We start from the raw sequence: 21,487 nt of genomic DNA, 5'->3' as shown, positions 1-21,487 counted from the left end.
CAATCCCATGGAGGTGGAGAAGAGACCATGGCATTCTCAAAAAACCCAAATACATGCCCAAGATACATATCCCTGTCTAGGGACACAGTTCACTGCTGCATCCTGGGTTCTTCCCTTAGGAGTCAACAGCTCTAGAAACTCCTACAGAAATCGTAGAATCATGGAACAGTTTGGGTTGAAAGGGACTTTAAAGGTCACTTGGTCTAATTCCCCTGCAATGAACATAATTTAATGGAAAGTCAGGTACCTTCAGAGCTTGCCTGCTTTTAGTCTGAATTGTGCTCAAATCATTTATTCCACCCAGCAAGAATTAAATATTCAGGTTCCCCAGTATCATGGGTAAATATTTCTAAAAACAGCAAATAATTCATCACAGTAAACAACCTCTTGCTGCCTGTGCAAGGCTCCAGCAGCCCAGCAATCTGACAATTCTGTATCCAAACACAAACAGAAATAAGCAATTCTCAGAACAGAACCCAAAGTAATTGGTTTCCTATCCCTGTCTCCAGACTGACATTTCCAGCTAAGCCAGAGCAGCAATCTGAGTGTAAGATTTTTGGTGCTCAAGGAGAAACAAACTATTGGTGCTTGGGATGGAGATTTGCACCCTCTGTGGAATCAGATCATCAAATAATTTCCCACAGGAACTTAGGAGTGTTTTAGATGATTTGCAGCGAAAACATTTATAAAAAATTTCTAGTGAAACTTTTCCAAGTGCATAATGGCTTGTCAGTACAACACTCTTAATGAGCCATCTTAGCAGAYCATAAAAGTATCTATTTTCCACTGTAAAAGTCATCTTTGCTTATTATAGATGGGGAGAAAAGAAAAAAAGAAAAAGAACAGCACRAGAAATAACTTCCACCCTGCTGAAACATTTCTGCAGAGGAAACTCTCATTTTAAACGACAACAATCACTGTCATTCAGGACTCAAAATTAATGAGGAACCTAGGGATGGTGAAAAAAAATAATCCCCAAGCTAAAACTATTTTTTGCTGCTAATTCCAGCACCACACAGCACACATGAGAGCAGTCTACACCGGGTGTAAACAGCCACCCAASCTGGGACTCAGTTTACCTGCAGGGTGATTAACCTGCTCTACATCTCCCTTTTGATGTTACACCTTGATTTGCCTCAGGATATCTCTATAAATAAGTCTAAAAACTGTTCCTGCACTTTTCCTTTGAATTACCATGCCAGAAAGTCACATCACAGACAACGATGCCTTTGGCATCACKAAACATGCTGAGATATCATGAGATGTAAGGTGCAAAATACAGCTATTTATGGTATTTATAACACAATTAATATATTTACAAATATATTATTTATATGCATATACATAACATTCCAAATTAAATTGCAAGGTGGCTACTCCAGGTAGCTACAGGGTAGAATTCATTTGTAAAYGTTACAGCCTGAGCAGCTGTCACTGGTGTGACGTATTTGTGCTTTATTTTAAAATCCCACTGCAYGAAAGGTCAGCCCTCCATTATCACCTGATGTGGATCTGCTGGACAAGCCAAAGGAATGGTGCTGATTAGGGCTTGGAGAGGGCCTGTCCTTGGAAATGGTCCTACAGCAGCAGCAATGTGGTAATTGGGACAGGGTCCTTCTATACCGTATCAATCCTCTGTCAGACCCGTTTGGTCACTTCCAACACACCACCTTAGCAATTTTCTTCCATCCCAGGGTGGTAACATCACTCATCCAAAAGCCATCCATGCTGTTCCACCAGGCTCAACAGCTTTCTCTGACAAGCTGRGCTAATTACTATAATCCCCTGCAGTTTAACTGAGGTGGCAAAATCTCAAGAGAATGGAACTGGTGAGAATGGAGTGACAATAGGCATAGGGACAAAGTCTCTATTTTGAAAAACTGGGTGTGCTCAGTACCAGCAGCTGTAACTGGTATTTATCTCCTTTGTTTTCTTTTCTTTTTCTTATATTGGGAAGGTGTAAATAACAGTAGCAGTCAAATAGGCTGCTAACCAAGCTGTGGAGAGTAACAATTCAACAGCAACAAAACATAGCCAAGTCAGAGTTTTGTGTTTTGTACCAAAGTACTGGAACTAAGGAAAAGGAGGAAAAAAAATAAAAGGAAAAGTCAAGCTCTGGAAAAGGCTGCCCAGGGCAGTGGTGGAGCCACCATTCCTGGAGGGATTTGGAAGATGTGCAGATGTAGCACTTGGGAACTCGGTTTAGTGGTGGGCTTGGCAGTGCTGGGGGAACAGTTGGACTCAATGATCTTAGAGGGCTTTTCCACCCTAAATGATTCTGTGRTTCTAYTGAGAAAACAGCAGAGRAWGAACAATTCCTGTCTGATCAGCTAAAACCTAGAACATTAAAAAAATCTATTCAAATGGTAAGGATTTTAGCAAGGCCTGGCTGCCCTGTTTGTGCCCTTTGAAATGCCAGGTACATGGTGACTGTCACGCTTGTGCAGGACCTGTACCCCTTGCAGAGCTGCCCCGGTGACACCTGCGTGGCTCAGCAAAACTGGGACTGAAACAGCTCCCTGCTGACTGCATCCACAGGAAAATTGGATAACCTTCACAAAACTGCACACAGGACTTCCAGAACAATGAAACGGCCCTGACATAAAGGGAATAATGATCAGAAGGAGCAGACAAAGCCAATTTGTTAAGAACCTAATCATGTCAAATAAATTACAGTTTCTGGGGTGGTTTTATTTTAATAARGCCTTTCAAATGGACCTGCGTAAGCAGACTGGTATGGAATAGTTGAAGACAAAATWACAAAAATAAGGCTATTTCCTATTCTTTGCTATGCATCTCTGACCTATGAAAGGTGGAGGTGAGATACTGAATTTSAAGAAATTTCAGCAGCTTCAGCAGAAATTTCAGGTCCCTCAATGAGAAGAGGAGAGGATAGAATCAGAGGTTCCCTATCATCACACTGTCCAGAACCTGACTTAAACATCAAAAATCAGAACTGCGTAAAATTTGATTAAAAAGTTTAAAACTTACCAGTCATTTCTACCCATCTGAGTGGAGTTTYTCTGGTTTTCTGCCAGTACAGATGATACAGAAATATGGCTCTACCCTCACACATTTCATACATTCTTCAGCTCTAATTGCTGGTGTTCATGCMGTCATCTACTAATTGCATTACTTGTTATTTCCAACACAAATACAGAACAGAGATATCTCCTTACTCCATTTGTCTCTTCAAAAGCATTGCTTGGTAGCACATAAAAAACCTTCAGAGGAAAATAATCAGAGGAAAAAATTCCAAGCCTGCTGCAGATAACGTTAATTCCAATGTACATCTTAGTTACACAGATTTGCCTTTGATTTAGACACTTGYTTCAAGAAAATTAACATACAAACCAGAAATAATCATAGATAAGACAAAGGATGAAATTAATTWTAACATTTCTGTCTCTTTTTTTTTYYWMYTTTATTTCAGTAAAAATGGGGGCTGGTGCCTTTCATGCACCAACTATGAATTTGTCAGGTGAATTTTGATACCATCCATAGTGGCTTTTGTCATCCAGCATAAAAATCAAAAATCCCTTTGTTAACGTGCTCCATGTCCTTTGTTGACACACAGAGGGTGTAACAACGTCATAACCTCATGGAATGGTTTGGGTTGGAAGGGACCTTAAAGATCAAAGTCAGCAGCAGAGGTTCATTAATTTGCAACCAATTCCTACTTTGAATCAAATTCTATTACATTCTTTCTTGCTAATTMTGTTCATGTTATTAAAATGCCTTAAATTTATCTCAGTAAACCATGGAGCTGATAGTCTTAAGGGTCATTAAAACACTGCACAGAGAGAAATGCTTATTTAAAGATAAAATGCCCTAGTGTGAGATGCACACGTATACATACCTACAGGAAAAAAAAACATACACACATCCTATCCCCACTAAACAACTCTTTAAGAAAAGCTGTTAATTATGTCTCAGCATTTCTCAGTGTTCCTTCTTTGTAATTTCCATGTCAGCTATCCAAAGTCTGCAAATAACCACCCAAATTAATGGGTATGTTCATCCTTCACTGTGGAAGTCATTAACACARAACAGAGTAAATCTCCAAGACTCACTCTAAAATGGCACAGCAAAAGTAYTGAAATGTCTTTTACCAAAGGGAATTGTAAGATTGCAGCCTAGGATTTAAAAAAGTGTCAGTGACATAATATCCTTTTAAACTGGCAGGTTACCCTGAATATTCTCAGCACCTTCACCTCCACATTTCTGAGGTGCCATGCACACATAAACTCATYCTGACCTAGGAATGTTTAAATAAATGCAGCCAAACTGATACAAACCCTTCTTAAACACCCTTGCGGGTTTTTAAATATTAATTACTTYTTTAAATATGTAAACTACAAGAAATAAATATGGATAGGGTTTCAAATTAATACACAAATGCAAATACAGAGTAGATGACATGAAGCTGAAGTGTCCTGCCCAAGTTACTCTGAACAATAACACCTTGAGAGYTGCCATACAGAAATACAAAAAATTAGTGAACCTGAAGGAGAATTAGATAAATTTCAGACTATCTACTCATTAAATACCAAAAGAATGAAAATACCATGCTTCTTTATAGCATTCCATTTCTTTAAAGCAGCAGTCCAAATCAATTCCAATGCTATTTGCCCCTTTGGCAAATAAAACACCACCTGGCTTAATTAAGCACAATTGAAAATATATCACTCATYGTGGAGGAGCTGGAACACTTGTCACCACTGCTAGGAGAAAACAACGGTCTGGAGTTCCCAGATTTTCTGAAAATGTACTATACAAAACATTTGGACTTTATTTYTTTATATTCTAAACCAAAAGGAGATGTTTTTTAAAGGACACAAGGTGTGGGAAGGCACTTCTAAAGACTGGRAAGGTGGTGGGGAAGCTGCTCTCATTAATCTTGGCCAGCCCCAGGCTGCCACTGCCTGCTGTGACACCCCCTCTCAGGGAGCCCAGCACCTGCACAGGGGTGACAATGCCACTGGCAGAAGGACAAGAGCTWCAATAAACTCTGAACAAAATGCTTGGCTGGCAGCCAAGGGCACTGAGACAGGTTTGAGGCTTGTTGTTTAAATATACCAAGAGAAGAAATGAAGGAAAGAGGTGATACAAAATATTTCCAAAATTATTTGTGCAGAATAGAGATGCCAATAAAACCCTCGTATTTTTTAGAATCAAAACAACATTCTTTTTTCAAAAGTTATTCCTTCTTGGCTTTCAAATTACTTTCCTARAAACCTTCCCATAATTTTCTGTGAGTCTCCATTTTATTTCACTGTATCAYGTGCCAGCAATCCAGCTGTGAAACCCCTGCAGTTAATAAGTTCCCAGAGGCTACAGAAACATTTTTTCATTTAGAACAGCTGAAGAAATAGTTCTTTATTTGAATAGATAGATACATGGAAGGCATTTAATGAGCTAAGAAAAAAATCCACTGAGCACTGCATGGAGTGACAGTGGCTGGAGTGGACAAAGGGCTTCAGTGACCATTTGAACTTTTAAGGCCAAACCTAAAGRTGCTGCATGAGATCAATGTAAAGAAATTATGTTTCTTTCACCTCTCTCCAGAAATGATTATTAAGACAAAATGTAATTAAAATAGAACAAACCCCTAATAATCCCTTCTGTAATTTGTAAGGGTTTTCCACACCTGGAATTYCCTCTGTAGTTGTCTGTTGTGCACCTCTGGAGCTCATCCTCCCCACACACATTTCAGGCTAAAARCTGCCTGCWCTKCCTTCCCCYCTGCTCTCARCCACARCCAACATGAAACTGAAATTCTGGACACCAAAAACATGTCACAGCAAGTAAAACTCAAGAATCTTCTTTGATAGCACACGCATCCCATGACATCATCCTCATCCCYGACATTACTCCTGCACTGACAGCAATCTGCGTCACAAGTGACRCTGTTCCAAACGCTCTCACAATTCCTGTACTCTCCCTGTTGTCCTTGGAGCACTATGTGGATGTGCCACATCTGACATCACCCTCCAGGCTGTACTGAACAAGGAAAAATGTACCAGAGAAGGATTAAACATTTGGCCCCAGAATTCATCAATTTAAGCTCTAAGTTTATTGAAAACCAGTCCTAATTCATGAGGCCATAAAAATCAAAGGTAAACAAGAAAATACCCAACTTGTTCCTGATGGGACAAATCTCAAAACCATTAAAAAGCAGTCCGAATTACTGAAGTTAATGGAATCTTTCCAGAGAGTCCAGCAAGCTTTGATTCAGGTTCTAAAAATGAGCTGTGGGTTTTGTTTGAACACAGCTAAGATAAGGGTCAGATTTCCACAGCACATCCAACCTGAATGAGTCCCTGAATACTCTGGTAACCTCTGAGAAAAGACTTTGGGTGAAAAGCAAAGGGCAGGGAGAGCACAGAGAGRAGGCAGGGTTTTAAAAAGGAGGAATAAAGGCTCCTGAAGCTGATCCCCAGCAGTGGGAAGGATGCAGAAAAGMTGAGGATTGCTGGATTCTCAGTCTGGTTTTGGCACTTGCACCTGAGGCTGCCCCAGGCAAAGCACTGCAAAGCAACCGCCTGCAGCGATAGCAATTTTCTCCCATAAAGCACATTAGCTGCAATAATGAAAAAYGCTGTTTGAGAAAATGAGCTCATATTAATATCATCACTATTAGAATGGCAGCCCAATATCAACTGGTAGAACCAAGCATTACAGCAACGCAAATCACACACGCTTTTCATGTTCCTGCAAATCATATTTTAGACAGAAAAAAAGCACTAAATAATTACCTGCTTTTAAAGCTGCTCCAATAAAGGGGTTTTTATAAGTACATAACAGAGAAAAACATCTCCCTGATGATCTAGTCAAGCACTGAAACCCTAACAAAAGAACCAGCCTCACCTTCTCAACACTCCCAGCTGTTCATTTCCAACCCTTCTCCATCCTGTGTCCTGCACATGGTGGAAAAGCAGAGCTTAAACCCAGAATTTCTTACTCTGCTTCCCATGGAGAACATTCACCTGGCAGCAGTGGCATTTCTCACCATTTGTCCAACTGTGGCCTAAGGCTTGAAACACAGAGATCCACCACCTTCAGAACCCATTTCTAAACACAAATACCACAGCTTTATTACAGCTTAGGCTTTGGARACTGGGAAGACTTTGGAGAATTTTCAGACTGGAATCTGAATTCTTCAGTTTCCTTCTGTTTTCTTTCCTTCTCTTTTGTGGAGATCAAYTGCATCCATTTTTTTCACAAAGTTTCAGTAAAAGTTAACCATTTGTTCCCTCCTTTGGGAAAAAGAAACTAAAATAAAGTTCATCATCACAAGAGGGTGGGTGGGAGAAAAGAAACAAAGGTCCTAATTCCCATGTGCCTTCCCATTAATGATCCCTTAATTATGGGCTCCAGCATCAACATCCAACACATGAAGTTTCCCWTACTCCACACTCATACTCAACTGCTTGTAACCRTATCTTTGTCACTTTGATTATAGCAAAGATTTAGTTTCATGAACTGTATTTATCACCTACATTCAGCAACTGTTTTCTTTGGTTTTTTAAAAATCCATCTGGTTTCCATTTAGACAAAASTGCAATGTGCAAAGAGATTTCCAGCAGGATTTTTTTCCTCGTTCACTAACTGAAATTGGGATAGCATACACAGAAGTGCTGTGCATGTACAATCCAGACTGTATTATTTCTGTTCAGAGGTAATAACTGGTCGTTAACTAGGATTTCTAGGAAAGGCATGCTGTACATCACTATCCTAATTGCTGTCAGCCACATTTCGAATGGGCCACACTCMTAAGCTCCTTCTGCAAAGGAGCAATCTCCAATCTTAAAGTGTACGTTAGTGCATAATGAGTTCCTGGCAGCTGTTTTCCRACTGAAAGCCATCGCCTGCTGCTTCTGTTGGGGATGTGGCTGTGAAAAAAGCAGTTCTGCTGACGAGCAGAGGGGAGAGGCGTGCACAAATACACAGCATCACGTGTAATTAACCACAAGCCCTCACACACTCACACCTCCAAACACAACTGCAAGCTCTGTGAGGGCCATGGTTTCCTTGAGAAATATCTTCTGSAACATTAGAAGAGGTTAATTAAAAATTAATGCAACCATGAAATCAGGGCTGGTTTGTCAGGTGTGGAACACAAGATACAGGAAGGAAGATTTTCACCTTTCCTCCACAATTTGGAAGGAAAGGAAATGTGTAACTCATCGCTACACTTGACCTGTCTAACTTGTATTTCACACCAAAGAGGCTATCAGCAGATCCAAGGGTTGAGTGGGAGGCTGTGATCTCTAACCAGGGCAGTGACCTTTAGACACGGCACAGAACACATTTCCCATCCTTCTCTTCCCCTTGTTTTGGTGAAGGTTGCAGTCATCGTCCTGTCTTCAGCCTGGGTAAAGCAATTAAAGCACAAATGGAAATGCCAGCTCATAAAGCGCCTTTCTTCAGCATTTCAAAGCTAATGAGCATGAATCACAGATTGATTGGAAAMCCTCTGCCAATTCCAGAGCTTCTGTTTGTGATATTCCCCTTGCTCTGCTCTGTCAGAGGGGCACAGCAACACTGGCAGRGCCTGCTGGCTGTACCCAACCACGCTGACATCCAGCACAGACWGGACCCRCTGTGCTCTGTTGCCATGCTCCRGGRAAAAACACAAACAGGCTGGGACACAGCACCAGAACACACACCCCAGAGCACACACACACATCCCAGAGCCTCCTGCCCCTGGTGTTTATGCCCATTCATTCACTTTCTGATTAGATCATGCCAATGTCTCCACCAGCACAGTTTCTAATGGTTCACGCCATGAATAAGTGCCACTGTTTCTTGACATTTGTGCGTTGACATCTGCTCTCCGATAGTGAAAGCTGCCAGATGTATTAGACATTTAAAATGTTTTAAAAAGGAGGACTAGCAGAGTCTTTTGATCACAGGAAAGCAGCACAATTTTTAGTACAGGAAGAGACAAAAGTTTAGARTCGTATATTCTATAGAAGAGTGTAAATTGTTTATAAACATCAGTTCCCATTTCCATTTATGTACTTCAAAACCATCACCAATGTTCTCTGCAGCCTCAACTACGCTGACACACGCTTCAAACCCTGCCTTATAAAGGAGTGCTGGGACTGGAGCAATTAGCAGATTTAATTGATCATGAAGCTATATTGTCACAGGAATCTGTGTATTCCTGGTGCCAGCTGAAATCCATACRCTCTGCTTGCTGAGATCCAGTACTACAGTGCAATATAAATGCGTGGCAGCCAAGCCTGAAGGAAACAAATAAAAGCAACCAACCCCTTCAGAAAAGCTCAGCTTGTGGCAGAAACCTATACACTGTTTAACCTAGAAAATCACTTCCAACTGCAATTACTGCCGTTTACTCTATCCCTTCCATCGGAGCTGATCCTATTCCCCAGAGAGCACTTCATTCATGGCTAAATTGGTGTGTGTGTGAGCTAAACTGAGAGAAAACAGAAGTAGGTTACAAATTGTGTACCTGCTTGTAACCCAAGTGCAGCCAGCTGGAAACAACCACAGAAGAGGTGAGATAACATGGGTTGGTGTCTACCTTTACTCCCTAAATTGCTGCATGGCCAAGGAACATTTTTATTTCGAGAAGATTTGTGGAAGACAAATTCCCAAACTGACTTGCAATGCCCAAAACAATACACTTTTTTGTGTAAAAGGTAAAATGAATAATACTACATTTACCATCCTACAAAATCACATTTAAAAGAGAAAAAGATGAATTGGATGATCAATTACATGTCCTTTCAACTACGAATTTTTTACYAAAAACTGATCTGAAATAATTCACTGCCTCTCTTAAGCAAATTTTAGAAACCGCTCTGAGGAGCCTTCAATATTGGCCCATCTCCATCTACTTTGTAAATATGTTTCCCTCCTGTATTCAGTGCCAGAGAGCAATGAAATTAAGTGGAAATAAAAGACAAAATGAAAAGCTACTAGGATCCCACTGAACGAAAAACAGTACTGCAAAATTTCCACTGAAAATGGAAATACTGGATTATTCCTACACAGTGCAGGCATAATGACAGGAAATTCAAACTTTCAGCTCAGCAATTTCTGCCACCAAGACAAAAGCAGCCTACTTAATGAGCAAGGAAAGATTTTGAAATAATTAATTCCTTCAAATAAATGAGAATGGAAGAGCCCCTGGCCATATTAGTAKTTTTTTGGCCTCCCTCTGCTCCTTGTATTTCAGAGCTCCAGGGCTCCCAGTGTCTAACCTAAATATCTACGTGCTGCATATGTCAGTCTCAATTTGCAGCATAAAAAGACTCCCTGAGCCAGAGATGTCATCTAAAACATCAACACAGCACGCCCAGTGCAGGCAGGGACACAGCACCACAAAACCACGGTGTGTCTGGAAGGGACAGCCAGGTGAGAGAGGTGCAGGCATGAGGGCAGGGAGGCACAGAGAGCACGTGGCTGCCTCCAGCGTGGTCCCAATGTCCCCAGAAAGCCAGGAAAGGCAACTTTCAGCCCAGCTCAGCCTCTGTGACCACAGCAAGGCGTGCCACGGCTGCGAGATGTGCGAGCGCCATGCAATATGTGCCATACGCCACAGCCCCAGGCATCCTGCAGGGAGAAAAGGAACTGGCTGGGGAGAAGGGATTTGCTTCTCTGACTCAGTGGATGTTTGGCAAACACGGGTGAAAATGAGCAAGAGCTGCAAGTGATAAATTGGGAGCCCAGAACACGCAGATGGATGCAGGTTCAAGCAGCCACGCCACCCCCTGGAACAGCCACCACCAATCCAGACCATTTCCTCCTTGTTCCCCTCACAGAATTTCATCTGTMAAATGCAGCACTGGCACACATCTGCTAATACACCAAAACAACACCATCCCTTTGCAGATTCCCACTGCCCTGTTAAGGAAACAGCAACATTTTAAAAACAATATATACATTACCTTTAAAGGCCACAGTGAAGAATTTCACCTTCCAAGTAGTTGTGTTAGTTCTAAGCCTTGCTCATTGTATTGATACAACAGAGCACAATAATGGCTGAGGTGACCCTGTTACACTGGAACACAAAGACCTAGAAAAGCCAGGCTCAGCCACGGGGACCATGTGCACTCTCAGTCTTACAYACTTTCTGATGCTAAAAAAACCACCACAACAGCACCACAAAATGCTCTAGTCCAGACGTTCAGCCCCAGCACACGTCATTATTTTCCCTGTCTTGCTGCTCTAAGCAAATGGAAATCATTTCTCCAGAGTGTCAGTCACCATGGAGCTGKGGTGATGGAAGCACGGGGCATTTGCTGATGCAGCTGGGGAAACATGGGTGAGACGTTCTATCCCACAGCGGGAGAAATACACACAATTTTTGGGTTGCTACCCTCACACATAGCAACTGAAGCTAAATACAGCGAAGYACAATGTTAGTTTTACACCTGGCACAAAATGTGCTGGAAGACTCGTGACAGGAATAAAAGGCAAAGGGAACAAGCAAATCCTGATTTCAATAAYGCAAGAATAGCAGTGGAGTTGCATCAGATTCACGATAGTGCAAACTGTGTTAAAGCACAGAGCAGGCATTTAGGAATACAGCTGGTTTGACCCTTAACAAACCTGTGCATGACTTWAAAAGATGTTTATTTTTTTCTCCATCTATTCTGTACTTTACAAAGCAAATTCTAGAACCACTTCTCTGCCTGTTTACTTTCATGTAAATTGGATTAGCTCCACTGAAAGCAAAGCAGTTCCAGTTCTCTCCCACTGGTTCAGCTGAAAGAAGAATAAGACCTTCCAGCCTTATGGCAGCTGTGCTACCAGTAAAATTAGCAATATTGAACACCAGTGAGCTGGGTTAACTTGTAACTACCACTTCTCCTTTGTGACAGTCTTTTAGATATCTCCTGCTGAAAGAAAAAAAAAGCCTGTGTTTTTTCTCATCAGCTCTGCTGTTCAATTTACTGCATATGGACCAAAGGAAAACCTCCTTTCTTCTAGAGGATGCAATCTCTGAGGTGCACACTCTGCTTTCATCCTGGCTGGATCCCCAAACAGCACAGCCAAGAGCAGGGAGGCCACAGCTCTTGGTCWGTCACCAGAAATAACAGCAGAGTGGGGGAAATGGCAGCAACTAGAGAAGGCACAGTGGGATTCTGCAAACGTGGAATGAAGGCACTTTAGGGAATTGCCACCCAGCAGATTGCAACTGCTGCCCTCCCAGTCCCCACACCATTTTCAGGAGAGATGGACACTGGCCCAAACCCTTGATGGCATTCAATTTTCCACTAAATTTACTAGTCGCAAGACTGAAATAACCAGATAAATAAACATTTTTAAGTGCTTACACAGCCACATTTACCATCAATAAAGTGCTGTGTAATATTATTATGGCACTGTAAACGACGCAAAGGAAAGCACAGAAATATGGGAGCAAGAGGCACCTCCTCGAAGGAGTTGAATCCAGTCCAGYGATACATTGGAAAAATCACATCTCATACATAATTAAGTTTCTCTTGGCTTTTTATCTGATTAAACCTATTAGAAGGCTGCAGAAGAGCCTCATTTCCTTTTCCCCTCAGGTTGCCTTTGCTTGAGCACACTGAAGCCAAGCTCCTCTGGGTTCTGCRTAGGACAGGCTGGAAATCCCTGTCYGTGATTTTTGTGTACATTTGAGTTCTCCTTCTTGAACATCAGTGACCAACATTACACTTGTATTCCAAAACGGATCTCAATTTCCTTATGCATGGAATAAACAGTCTTAATTAATCAAAATTAATAAAAAGGATTAGCTTGTACACTGCAATGATTCCCTAAGCAAGTGTACAGCTTCCACTTCACCTAATGCAGCCAATTTTATTTAAAATAGGAAATTATGCCTAGGTTAGGAAAAGTAGTTTTATTTCTTTTCCTCTAAACCAAYATCACAGCTTCCTCCAAGTCTTTTCCAATATGGGTCTGACACTAACTTTTTAATTTTTCATAAAGAATGAGCAATACAAGGGACAAGACTGGAATTCTGCAATGAGCCAAAATGGATTATTTTTGCACTGATCCATCAGTAGTGTCTGATTTATGAAGAGCCTGTAAGTTTGGGAAGAGCCCCTTTGCCATCAGTGCTTTCAGTACAAGATAAAAGAACAGGTTTCATCTTCCACATGATGACCAACAGTGGTTGTGTTTCATCTGAAACACTCTAGAATGAAAAAACATCCTCAAAAGGAATTCTAGGAATTCAGTACTTGAGCRCTTGGCAACAAACTAGGCAAAAGACAGAAGGAAAAAACGACAAATTCAGATCACTTGCTGCATTACTCCTTCAACACCAATCTCCATGAAGTTAGACGAGCAGCAGATCAAGTTCTGTCCACCACTGAATCCTGCACTCTCCAACAGACTTTGTTCCCAGGAACACAAATTTCATCCCATCCAGTTATCACACAGAGGCAAAACACCACAGGATAACTGGACACAATACTACCACTGGATTAATAAACCTGTTAAAGCAGCCTACTGACTCACCAGAACACACAAAGCCACAACCATCACCATGAGGATGAAACTTGGCTTTGCATAGGTAGTAATTTTCTCCACTTTATGAAAATTACATTTTTTCCACCCTGTATTAGAACAAAACTGAAGCCTTCTTATTTTAAAGTGTGCACAGATTAAAAAAAAAAAAAATTAGAAAAAGTCCTACACAGTTTCCAGGACACCCTCCTGGAATACAGAAGATCCATCTGAACGCTGTATTCAAGAAGAGCCGCTCTCTGTCTCTCCCAATACATAGATCAAACTCATCCAGCTCAATTAATATTTAATTATCCACACAAAAGGGATCAACTTCCGCAGAACAGATAGAGGGCACATTGGCTGGTGCAATGCAGCTTTGTTCAGCAAAAGTAGTTCAGGACCTGAAAACAGGCTACATTACTTGGGATTTTGGAGCTCTTGCACATGGCACTCTTGTCTCTSTTCCCAAAATAAATTGTGCCTACCTAGTCAAAACACAGAGGAATTCAACCTGGAATTCTTGTACTCTTGGCTGTACCAGTCTATATTGCTCATGAAGGAAGTTGTCAATTTTGAGGTTGTCAGAAATAAGTTGTAGAATTTTAAAAAGAATATCAAAGCCTGAAGCTGTATTTCTTCATGAAGTCACTAAGGGTGAAGACTGGTGAGAGCTTATCTAAAACCAGACCTGAGGCACCAACATCTAGTGCATCCAAACTCAGGAATAACCAATTTTTTGCTTAATATTTGTCAACTGAAAATGCCCCATTGAGCTTTTCTAGTTGTAAAAGACTGATAGTTGTAAAAGAAGCTACCCAAGCAATTATTACACCTTTGAAAAATGAAGATGAATCAGCTGTTGGAAGACTCTGAATATGGAGACTCAACATAAGAGATGCTTTCCAAGCATTCATKTGGCATTTGTTGCAACCTTGAAAGGCTCTGGGCCACTTCACTTGGAAAACAATGGGAAAACAAGAAAGCACAGAGATGAAAAGAGAAGCAATCCAAACAGCCACTTTGACTCCTTAGACCTTCAAAACCTCTCTCCTAGTATAAGATTATTCCCAGATAACCWAACAGCCCAATTAAAACGTTGGGTATGCACTTAATCTTTTGATTTTTGCTTCCTTATATGGATTTCCATACCCCCACAAATAAACCTTTCAAAATCAGAGGTGAGACGAAGCAGATGTCCTCGGTTCTGCTTAAATATAAGGCCAAGATGCTATATAAAATCCCCCACTGTGTGGAGATCCAGGCAATATTCCAAGCACAATGGGGTGGGGTGAGGATGATTTTGTTCAAATTCTCCTCTAGACTGGATTCTCTCATGCTCCYGTGGTTATAGGTACAGAATCTTCCCTCTGGGATAAAAAGGGGCCTAAAAGCATCACCTCTTTCAAAAGAGATTTTCTTCGCTGGGTCAAAGCCCTTGCACAAGTCCCTGAATACATGTCTGCGTGTTATCACAATCTGTAACAATTTGTCTTGCTCATGTACAGTGTTGGTTAAAATGCAAATTCTATGCAAAATGAGGGACTGAAGAATTCATCAGCGCACGCTGTGTATGGATTAAATAATTGCTCTTCATCCTGTAAGCAGTCCCCCCCATTTCAGTGGGGTAACCCAGGTTATAGCAACTAACATAAAAGAAGGGGAGGGGAGAATATCTGTAAACCCATRTATGTCATAATTATGCAGCACCACAGGCATTTCTCCTCCTAAAGGAGAGAGTAATCCCAAACAGAAATAAATAGCTGCCTGCAATTAGAGCCATTAAAAAGAGATTACCTCAAGCAGGGGGTTGAGGCAGCAGGCAGGGCACACTATACCTTGCAAATCAACCATTTGTGACAGAGAGATTGGACACACAGAGAAAGTGCCCTGGGAACTGGGTGTGGCTGCACAAATTCACGTTTTCACCCCGTTATTTGTGATTAGCATCACCGAATTACCACGGATGGCACAATTGCCAGCAATGGATCTCTCTATGACTGTTTATAACATGACCTTAAGAAACATCACCGTAAAAAAAAAAAAAACCACGAAGGTTTATAAACCTGCATCTCTGGAGCTTGAAGGAAAAGGGATGGCAGCACATGAGCCAATACCATCTTCTGTCAAAACAAACCACCCGCTCTCTTAAGGGCAGCCGAGGGAAACCTGCGCTGAGCAGCACCCACTGCCGCCTGACAGCAGCTTCAACAGAACAAAAAATACACAAGACCGCTGGGCTCAGCCATCCGGCCCGGTTATCGCAATGCTTATCGATTCCGCATAGAAACAGACGGGAGAAACCCTTGCTAGTGGAGCACCGGAGAGCAGTGACAGCCCCCGGTTCTGCGACCCCAAGCACCGCTCCCCGCCCGGTCCCGGTCCCACCTTCTTGGGTCTCTTCCTCCGCTGGCTGCCGCCGTTGCACTTCTCGCCGCCGTCGCTCTTCTGGGCCGCCTCCTCGTTCATCGTAGCGAGCGGCGGTGCCGGCGCCGCTCCGTGCCATGCAGGATCCGCGCCCAGCCCCAGCCGAGGGTGGCACCGGCGGGGCAGGGCCGGGGGCGGGCACAGCGACAGCGGCGGCGTTGCCGTGGTGGCGGCGGCGGGGCGGGGACGGNNNNGGACGGCGCGCCCGGGCAGCGGGTGATGCTCCGGGGGAGAAGCGATGCTAGAATCACACACCGGTTAGGGCTGGAAAGGGCTCGTAAAGCTCATCTCCTCGTTCCAGCCCCCTGCCATGGGCAGGGACAAGCTCCATAGATGGATTGCTCCMAGCAACCTGCCCCGTCCAGCCTGGCCTTGGACATTTCCAGGGATGGGGCATCCCTGCGGCACTGCTCACACACCGTACCTGTCCTCAAAGCCCCGAGGTGTTTGGCCACAACTCTAACATCCAAGGGATGATTCACTGACAGGATCAAAGCAGACAATGGCAGCGTGATTGGCACAGCACAAGGCGTTAGTTTGTACTACTAAAATAAATCACCTCCTCCTTGGGCTGGGAGAACAACACAGCAAYATTCACATGTAAATGCATTCTTGTATTTCTTCTGATGAATACTTTAAAAAGAAAAAAAAAACGTTCCACTTCCAACTAGAAAAAAACAGCCGAGTAACTTGCCCTCCTTCTCAAACAGCAGTGAAGGCTGGGGAACAAAAGAAAAAACTCCCTTTTACTGCTTACTCAGCAGAGGAGAGGCTGGAGAAAGTGGAAAGGAACCAGTGAGGCATGAATTCACTCTCCCACAATYGCGCTGTCTGCGAACACAACGAACATCTGCAGCACAACAACAATGTGAGCAGTGTAACAATCTCAAAATCTTTTTTTTTTTCTTTCCCTTACTTTAAGAGCGACTTCTTTGTTACTGTGAGCAGTAGTAAATTCTAGACTAAAACGAGAAATAACTCATGTAGAAGTAAGGGRAGCTACAGATCTTGAAGAAGGCGGGTGCTATACAACACTGCATCTGTTGTGCCATAATTAGAGCTGCATTCACAGTCACAGCAAGGATTTTGGGGAAGAYGTACAACAGTCATTTGTTATCAGCGTCAGACATCCATGGAATTCATCTGGGGAACCTGTGGAGACGCAGTCATTCTTTTAATTTACAAACATGCCTGCTCTACACACAGRTGCTAATTTTTTTAAGAGAGGCCATCTCCCATTCCTCATTTTAGTCCAATTTTGAACAAATTCATCTCCATGCCCAGCCCTTTTCCATACCAAACTAAGTCACTTACAGTCTTTGTCTGATTATTCCCAATAAGTGATTACTGGATTAAATACACTGTTGAAGTATGTGGCAATGATGGATTGTGTGTTTTCTTCTTACAATGTTTCTTGCACAATTAAAAAAGTGAAATCACTGATATTTCTGAATGTAAATATGAAGTAAACTTCAATCACATGATGGTTTTTGTAACTAACAATCACAAAAGATGGTTCTGAAACCAGAGGTGATACTGCCATGATGTAACGGGGACGAAGAACACATTTACTCAGCCAAATCCATCACTTGTCCCTCTGTCCCTAAAAAAGATGGGACTTACTGCTATATTTTCAATTCTRTATTTACTTTCAGTCTCCAAGCTAGAACATAACAAGGAAACAGGATTGCCAGACTTCCAGRATAGCCAGGAAATGAGCAGATTTTCCCCAGAGACTTTAATGATAAAGGCTTGATGCCTGGTGAAAGGAAGAATTCTCTGGGAGTCACTGTGAGTAGCACAAGGGCAGCACCCCGGGGAGGCAGCCAGTGCTAAGTGCAAGCTGGAAGGTGTGAGACAGAAATACACAGTTTGAGCATTTCCAATTTCCATCCAAAGCTCCACATTTCTCACCTGACCTTTCCTATTTTTCTGTCAATACATGAGCATTGCACTGTCAGACCACTCCCTGGAGAATCAAGGGSACAGTGTGGCAGTGCCCACAAACAAAATACTGGAAAAGCTTGTTGTGACAAATATTTCAGCTACAAAACCACCCTAAATTCACGGGTACAAGTTTGCTGAAGGACAACCACCTCATCAACCTGAACTGCTCTTAGCTCCTGTCCCCAAATCCCAGGCGTTCACCTTTGGCAATGCAGCTTCAGGTGTAGCCAAAGCAAACAAATGCTCTTGCTCAGTAAAAAACATCAGTATTCTTCATTTCCCACAATCCCAGAAATGCAGCATGAAACCAAACCAACCTAACCTAACCAGTCAGGGAATCACAGCTGGTGTCAACTGACAACAGGTCTAATAACAGCACAAAATCAGGCCTAAGAACTACACAAGCTGCCTCAGAAATAACCAAACAGCCAAGTCCTATATATTCAAAACTCATTTAAAGCATTCATACTCATTTAAAGCATATAAGAAAAAAAATATAGCATGTGTATTCCATTTCCCTCACAAAATTCATTAGCTAAAAAAAAACATGTGGATATAAACTTCAAACACACGGAATTACACAGAAAATAATTGTTAACTTGCTTGAAACAGGGCTGCAGTCACAGAGCTGATCAGCCCTGAGCAGTTTATAAAGGAAATATCAGCTCTCCAAACTGTACCTGTGAACCCACAGAACCAGCAACAATGGCTGATGATTTATGGTGGGGCAGTTCTGCTGAATGAGGGTTTAGCTGAGCAGGGATCAGTGTGTGCAGAATTGCCCTGGATATATCCCATCAGTTATGTTGTTTCCAGGCTGTATTCCTTACACCTGAGTCCAGCTGCTCAGCTCAAGTGCCTTAATCCACCCCCATCTGAAGCCCAGTCTGGTGTAACAACCTGTCAGGTTAACAACATACAACGACCTCCTTTCAATGGCTCTGATCAAGGGGATTTCACCCYGGATAAAATTTACTTCACAGAGCTGAAAAGCAACAATGCAACAGCATAAAGCAGCTCCCTCCAAGTCCTTCAGCAGCGTGCTGGTCATTCTGTCTGAAGCACTGGCAGAAGCTTCCTGCAGTCCAGCAGCATCCAGGGCAGTGGCACTGAAGGAATCCCTTTAATTTGATGAGTGTGGTCAGTCAGAAGGGCTTCCTTACCAAGTCTGCCTGGGTGTTTTCCAGCCCCTGAACCCTCACTCCCAAATTCATTCACATTGTGGTGTAAACTGAGGCCAAAGGAGAGTGTTCCTATTCCAGCTGCTGGTTCCTATTCCAGCCTGCACTGAGCAGTGTCATGGTGCAGCTGTGTCACCGCTTGCTGTGCAAGATARCAGGCTTATCACTACCTCAGGCATGTCTACACCATCAGTCTGCCACAGGATTTGCCAGAGTCATTCCTTAGAGCAGCATTCTCATGGCTTCCACAATTAAAAWATTCAATCCTACAAGACCAGCTCCATTCCTGCTGAATTTAATAGCAGCAGACCCATAAAAGACAGTTGTTACAATGGTGGGAATTTAAACAATAAAAATTAGAACCTTATCCTTTAGCTGAACTACAGCTTCTTTCTGCATCCTGACCCGACTTCATATTCTGCACCTGTAATATCTACACTTTAAAAAAAATATATAATTTCAAATTATGTTGTCAGCAAGCCAAAAAACTTCCACCTTCACTTTTTGGAAACTGAAAGCCAGAGTTATTTTATCAATGTGTCAAATACAAATAGAAGAGAGTAAAGACCAAGAAAGGCTCTTTTCAGTGGTGCCCAGAGAAGACAATGGACACAAATTGAAATGCAAGAATTTCTATTAAAACATAAGGAACAACACTTTAAAAGTAAATGAATAGATTACCTAGCTAGACTACGAATTCTTAATCCTTAGAGATACTCAGAACTTTATGAGGGATGGCCCGAGCAATGCGCCCTGGCTGACCCTGACCCGAGATAAGGACTGGATTATGTGATCTCCGGAGCCCCATCTCCACTATGCCTGTCCTAAAAGCAAACCCTCTGCATTTGTCACACCACAGTGGCTGTTAAAAACATTAAAACACTCAGCTATTCCAGCTGAGTAATTGCAAATCCTGYCATTGTTACAACRGTGACACCTATATTCTGTCAGACGYTTCAATGCTTATAATAAACCCCCCTCTAAATAGCAYGTGTGGTGAGCACTCTGTGTCTGCTCAGCAGTGCACCACAGATAATCATTTGGGATTTCATCGACCCACCGCTACAGGAGCTCTGCCGGTTACCTTGAGCTGAACCTCAGCTTCCATCTGGCCCATCCTGATAAGAGAGCGACAATAGAGCAAAGCAGAAGGGGGTGAAAAAGCTGCCTATGGTTTACCACTGAGTCATGAAATCAAGCTGTAATAGGAAAGAGATAAGCAATGCATCTATTTAATTATATTTAAATATSTGAACAATTATTTTTATGATGGTGAACTTAAATAACACTTATCACCCAAATGAGCATTCTTACACATTGTTACATAACTGTTCCCTATTTATTTCCTCCTTGACRTGTAAAGGACAAACACAAACTCCTAATAAGTAGATTCCTTCAACAACATGCCATAGCTTTCTATTAAAAATCACTGACTGGGTTGGAAAGGACCTYACAGACCATCCTGTTTCAACCCCCCTGCTATAAGMAAGGACATYTTCCACAGACCAGGTTGTTCCAASCCTGGCCTTGAACAATTCCAGGGATAGGAATTAATAATTTAAGCCAYAGCTTCYCTGGGCAGCCKGTGCCAGGGCCTCACCACTCTCACAGGAAAGATTTTCTTCCTAATWCCCAATCTAACCYTGCCTCCTGTCATTTTGARGCCATTCCCTCTTAYCCTTGTAGAAAAATAACCTGCTGTGTTTAAGAAGCACTGGAATGCTACAGAGTTTAAAACAGAAAACAAAGTGATCTTTCTTGAATCTGGGTTTCTGTTGGACAGCCATGATTGGTCATCTGAGGATGGAAGGATAGCCAAAAAATTGGCAGCCATCTTCCAGGAAATACATTTGATGTGTCCTTCCATTCTTATATGGAATTAAATGTTTGAAAAGGAAAATCAGTAACACAACAAATCAGGAATCTCAGCTCCATTTTACTCCTTATTAAAGCAGTTYCTCAGAACTCCTCAGTTCAGCACCTGTGCTGTGGAGAGCAGAAGGAGCTGAGAGCCTCTCCCTGTGCCAGGCTGGAAGGGCTCTCTGGGGATGGACCCTCAACACCTGCACAGCACAAACATCTCACATCATTGCTTTCCACACAGTACAAAGAGAGTAAATATTTCTGTGGCAAATACACTGGGGTGACTCATTTCCTCAGAGGAGTATCTGTTGCTGGTAGCAACCTTGAAACAAAGAGGATGTCTCTGCATCCYTGTGTAAAAAACAATAGGTAGCACYCTCTCATCATCAGTCAAATACGACAGTTGGCAATACTGAAAGTGTGTATTACAGAAAAGGTTCTTCTTCCAAAGGTAAATATTTCCAGATCATGAAAATTTAACATCTGAGTTTGATACAGTTAGTGATTTGTATATGTGTTTAAAAATATATATATATTTAATCACTTGGCTTTCTAGTCCTTGTTGCTTTTGTCCTCTAGAAAAGCATCATTCC

The 21,487-nt window shown here is 42.3% G+C and overlaps 1 protein-coding gene across 1 annotated transcript in view; it reads right to left on the bottom strand.

Annotated features, from left to right (window-relative positions):
* Positions 1-15,990, bottom strand: part of ANK2 (ankyrin 2) — a 175,550-nt gene extending 159,560 nt beyond the window's left edge. The window contains exon 1 of the mRNA XM_057382272.1: positions 15,865-15,990. Within this exon, the coding sequence (XP_057238255.1) occupies positions 15,865-15,945 (81 nt within the window). The 5' untranslated portion in view covers positions 15,946-15,990. The remainder of the gene's footprint in view (positions 1-15,864) is intronic.
* Between the last annotated feature and the right edge of the window lie 5,497 nt (positions 15,991-21,487).

The sequence above is a fragment of the Malurus melanocephalus genome, unplaced genomic scaffold (assembly GCF_030028575.1).
Source record: "Malurus melanocephalus ecotype Western Australia unplaced genomic scaffold, MMel_1.1 scaffold_561, whole genome shotgun sequence".
NCBI lineage: Eukaryota > Metazoa > Chordata > Aves > Passeriformes > Maluridae > Malurus > Malurus melanocephalus.
This window is presented reverse-complemented; position numbering and strand designations above follow the sequence as displayed.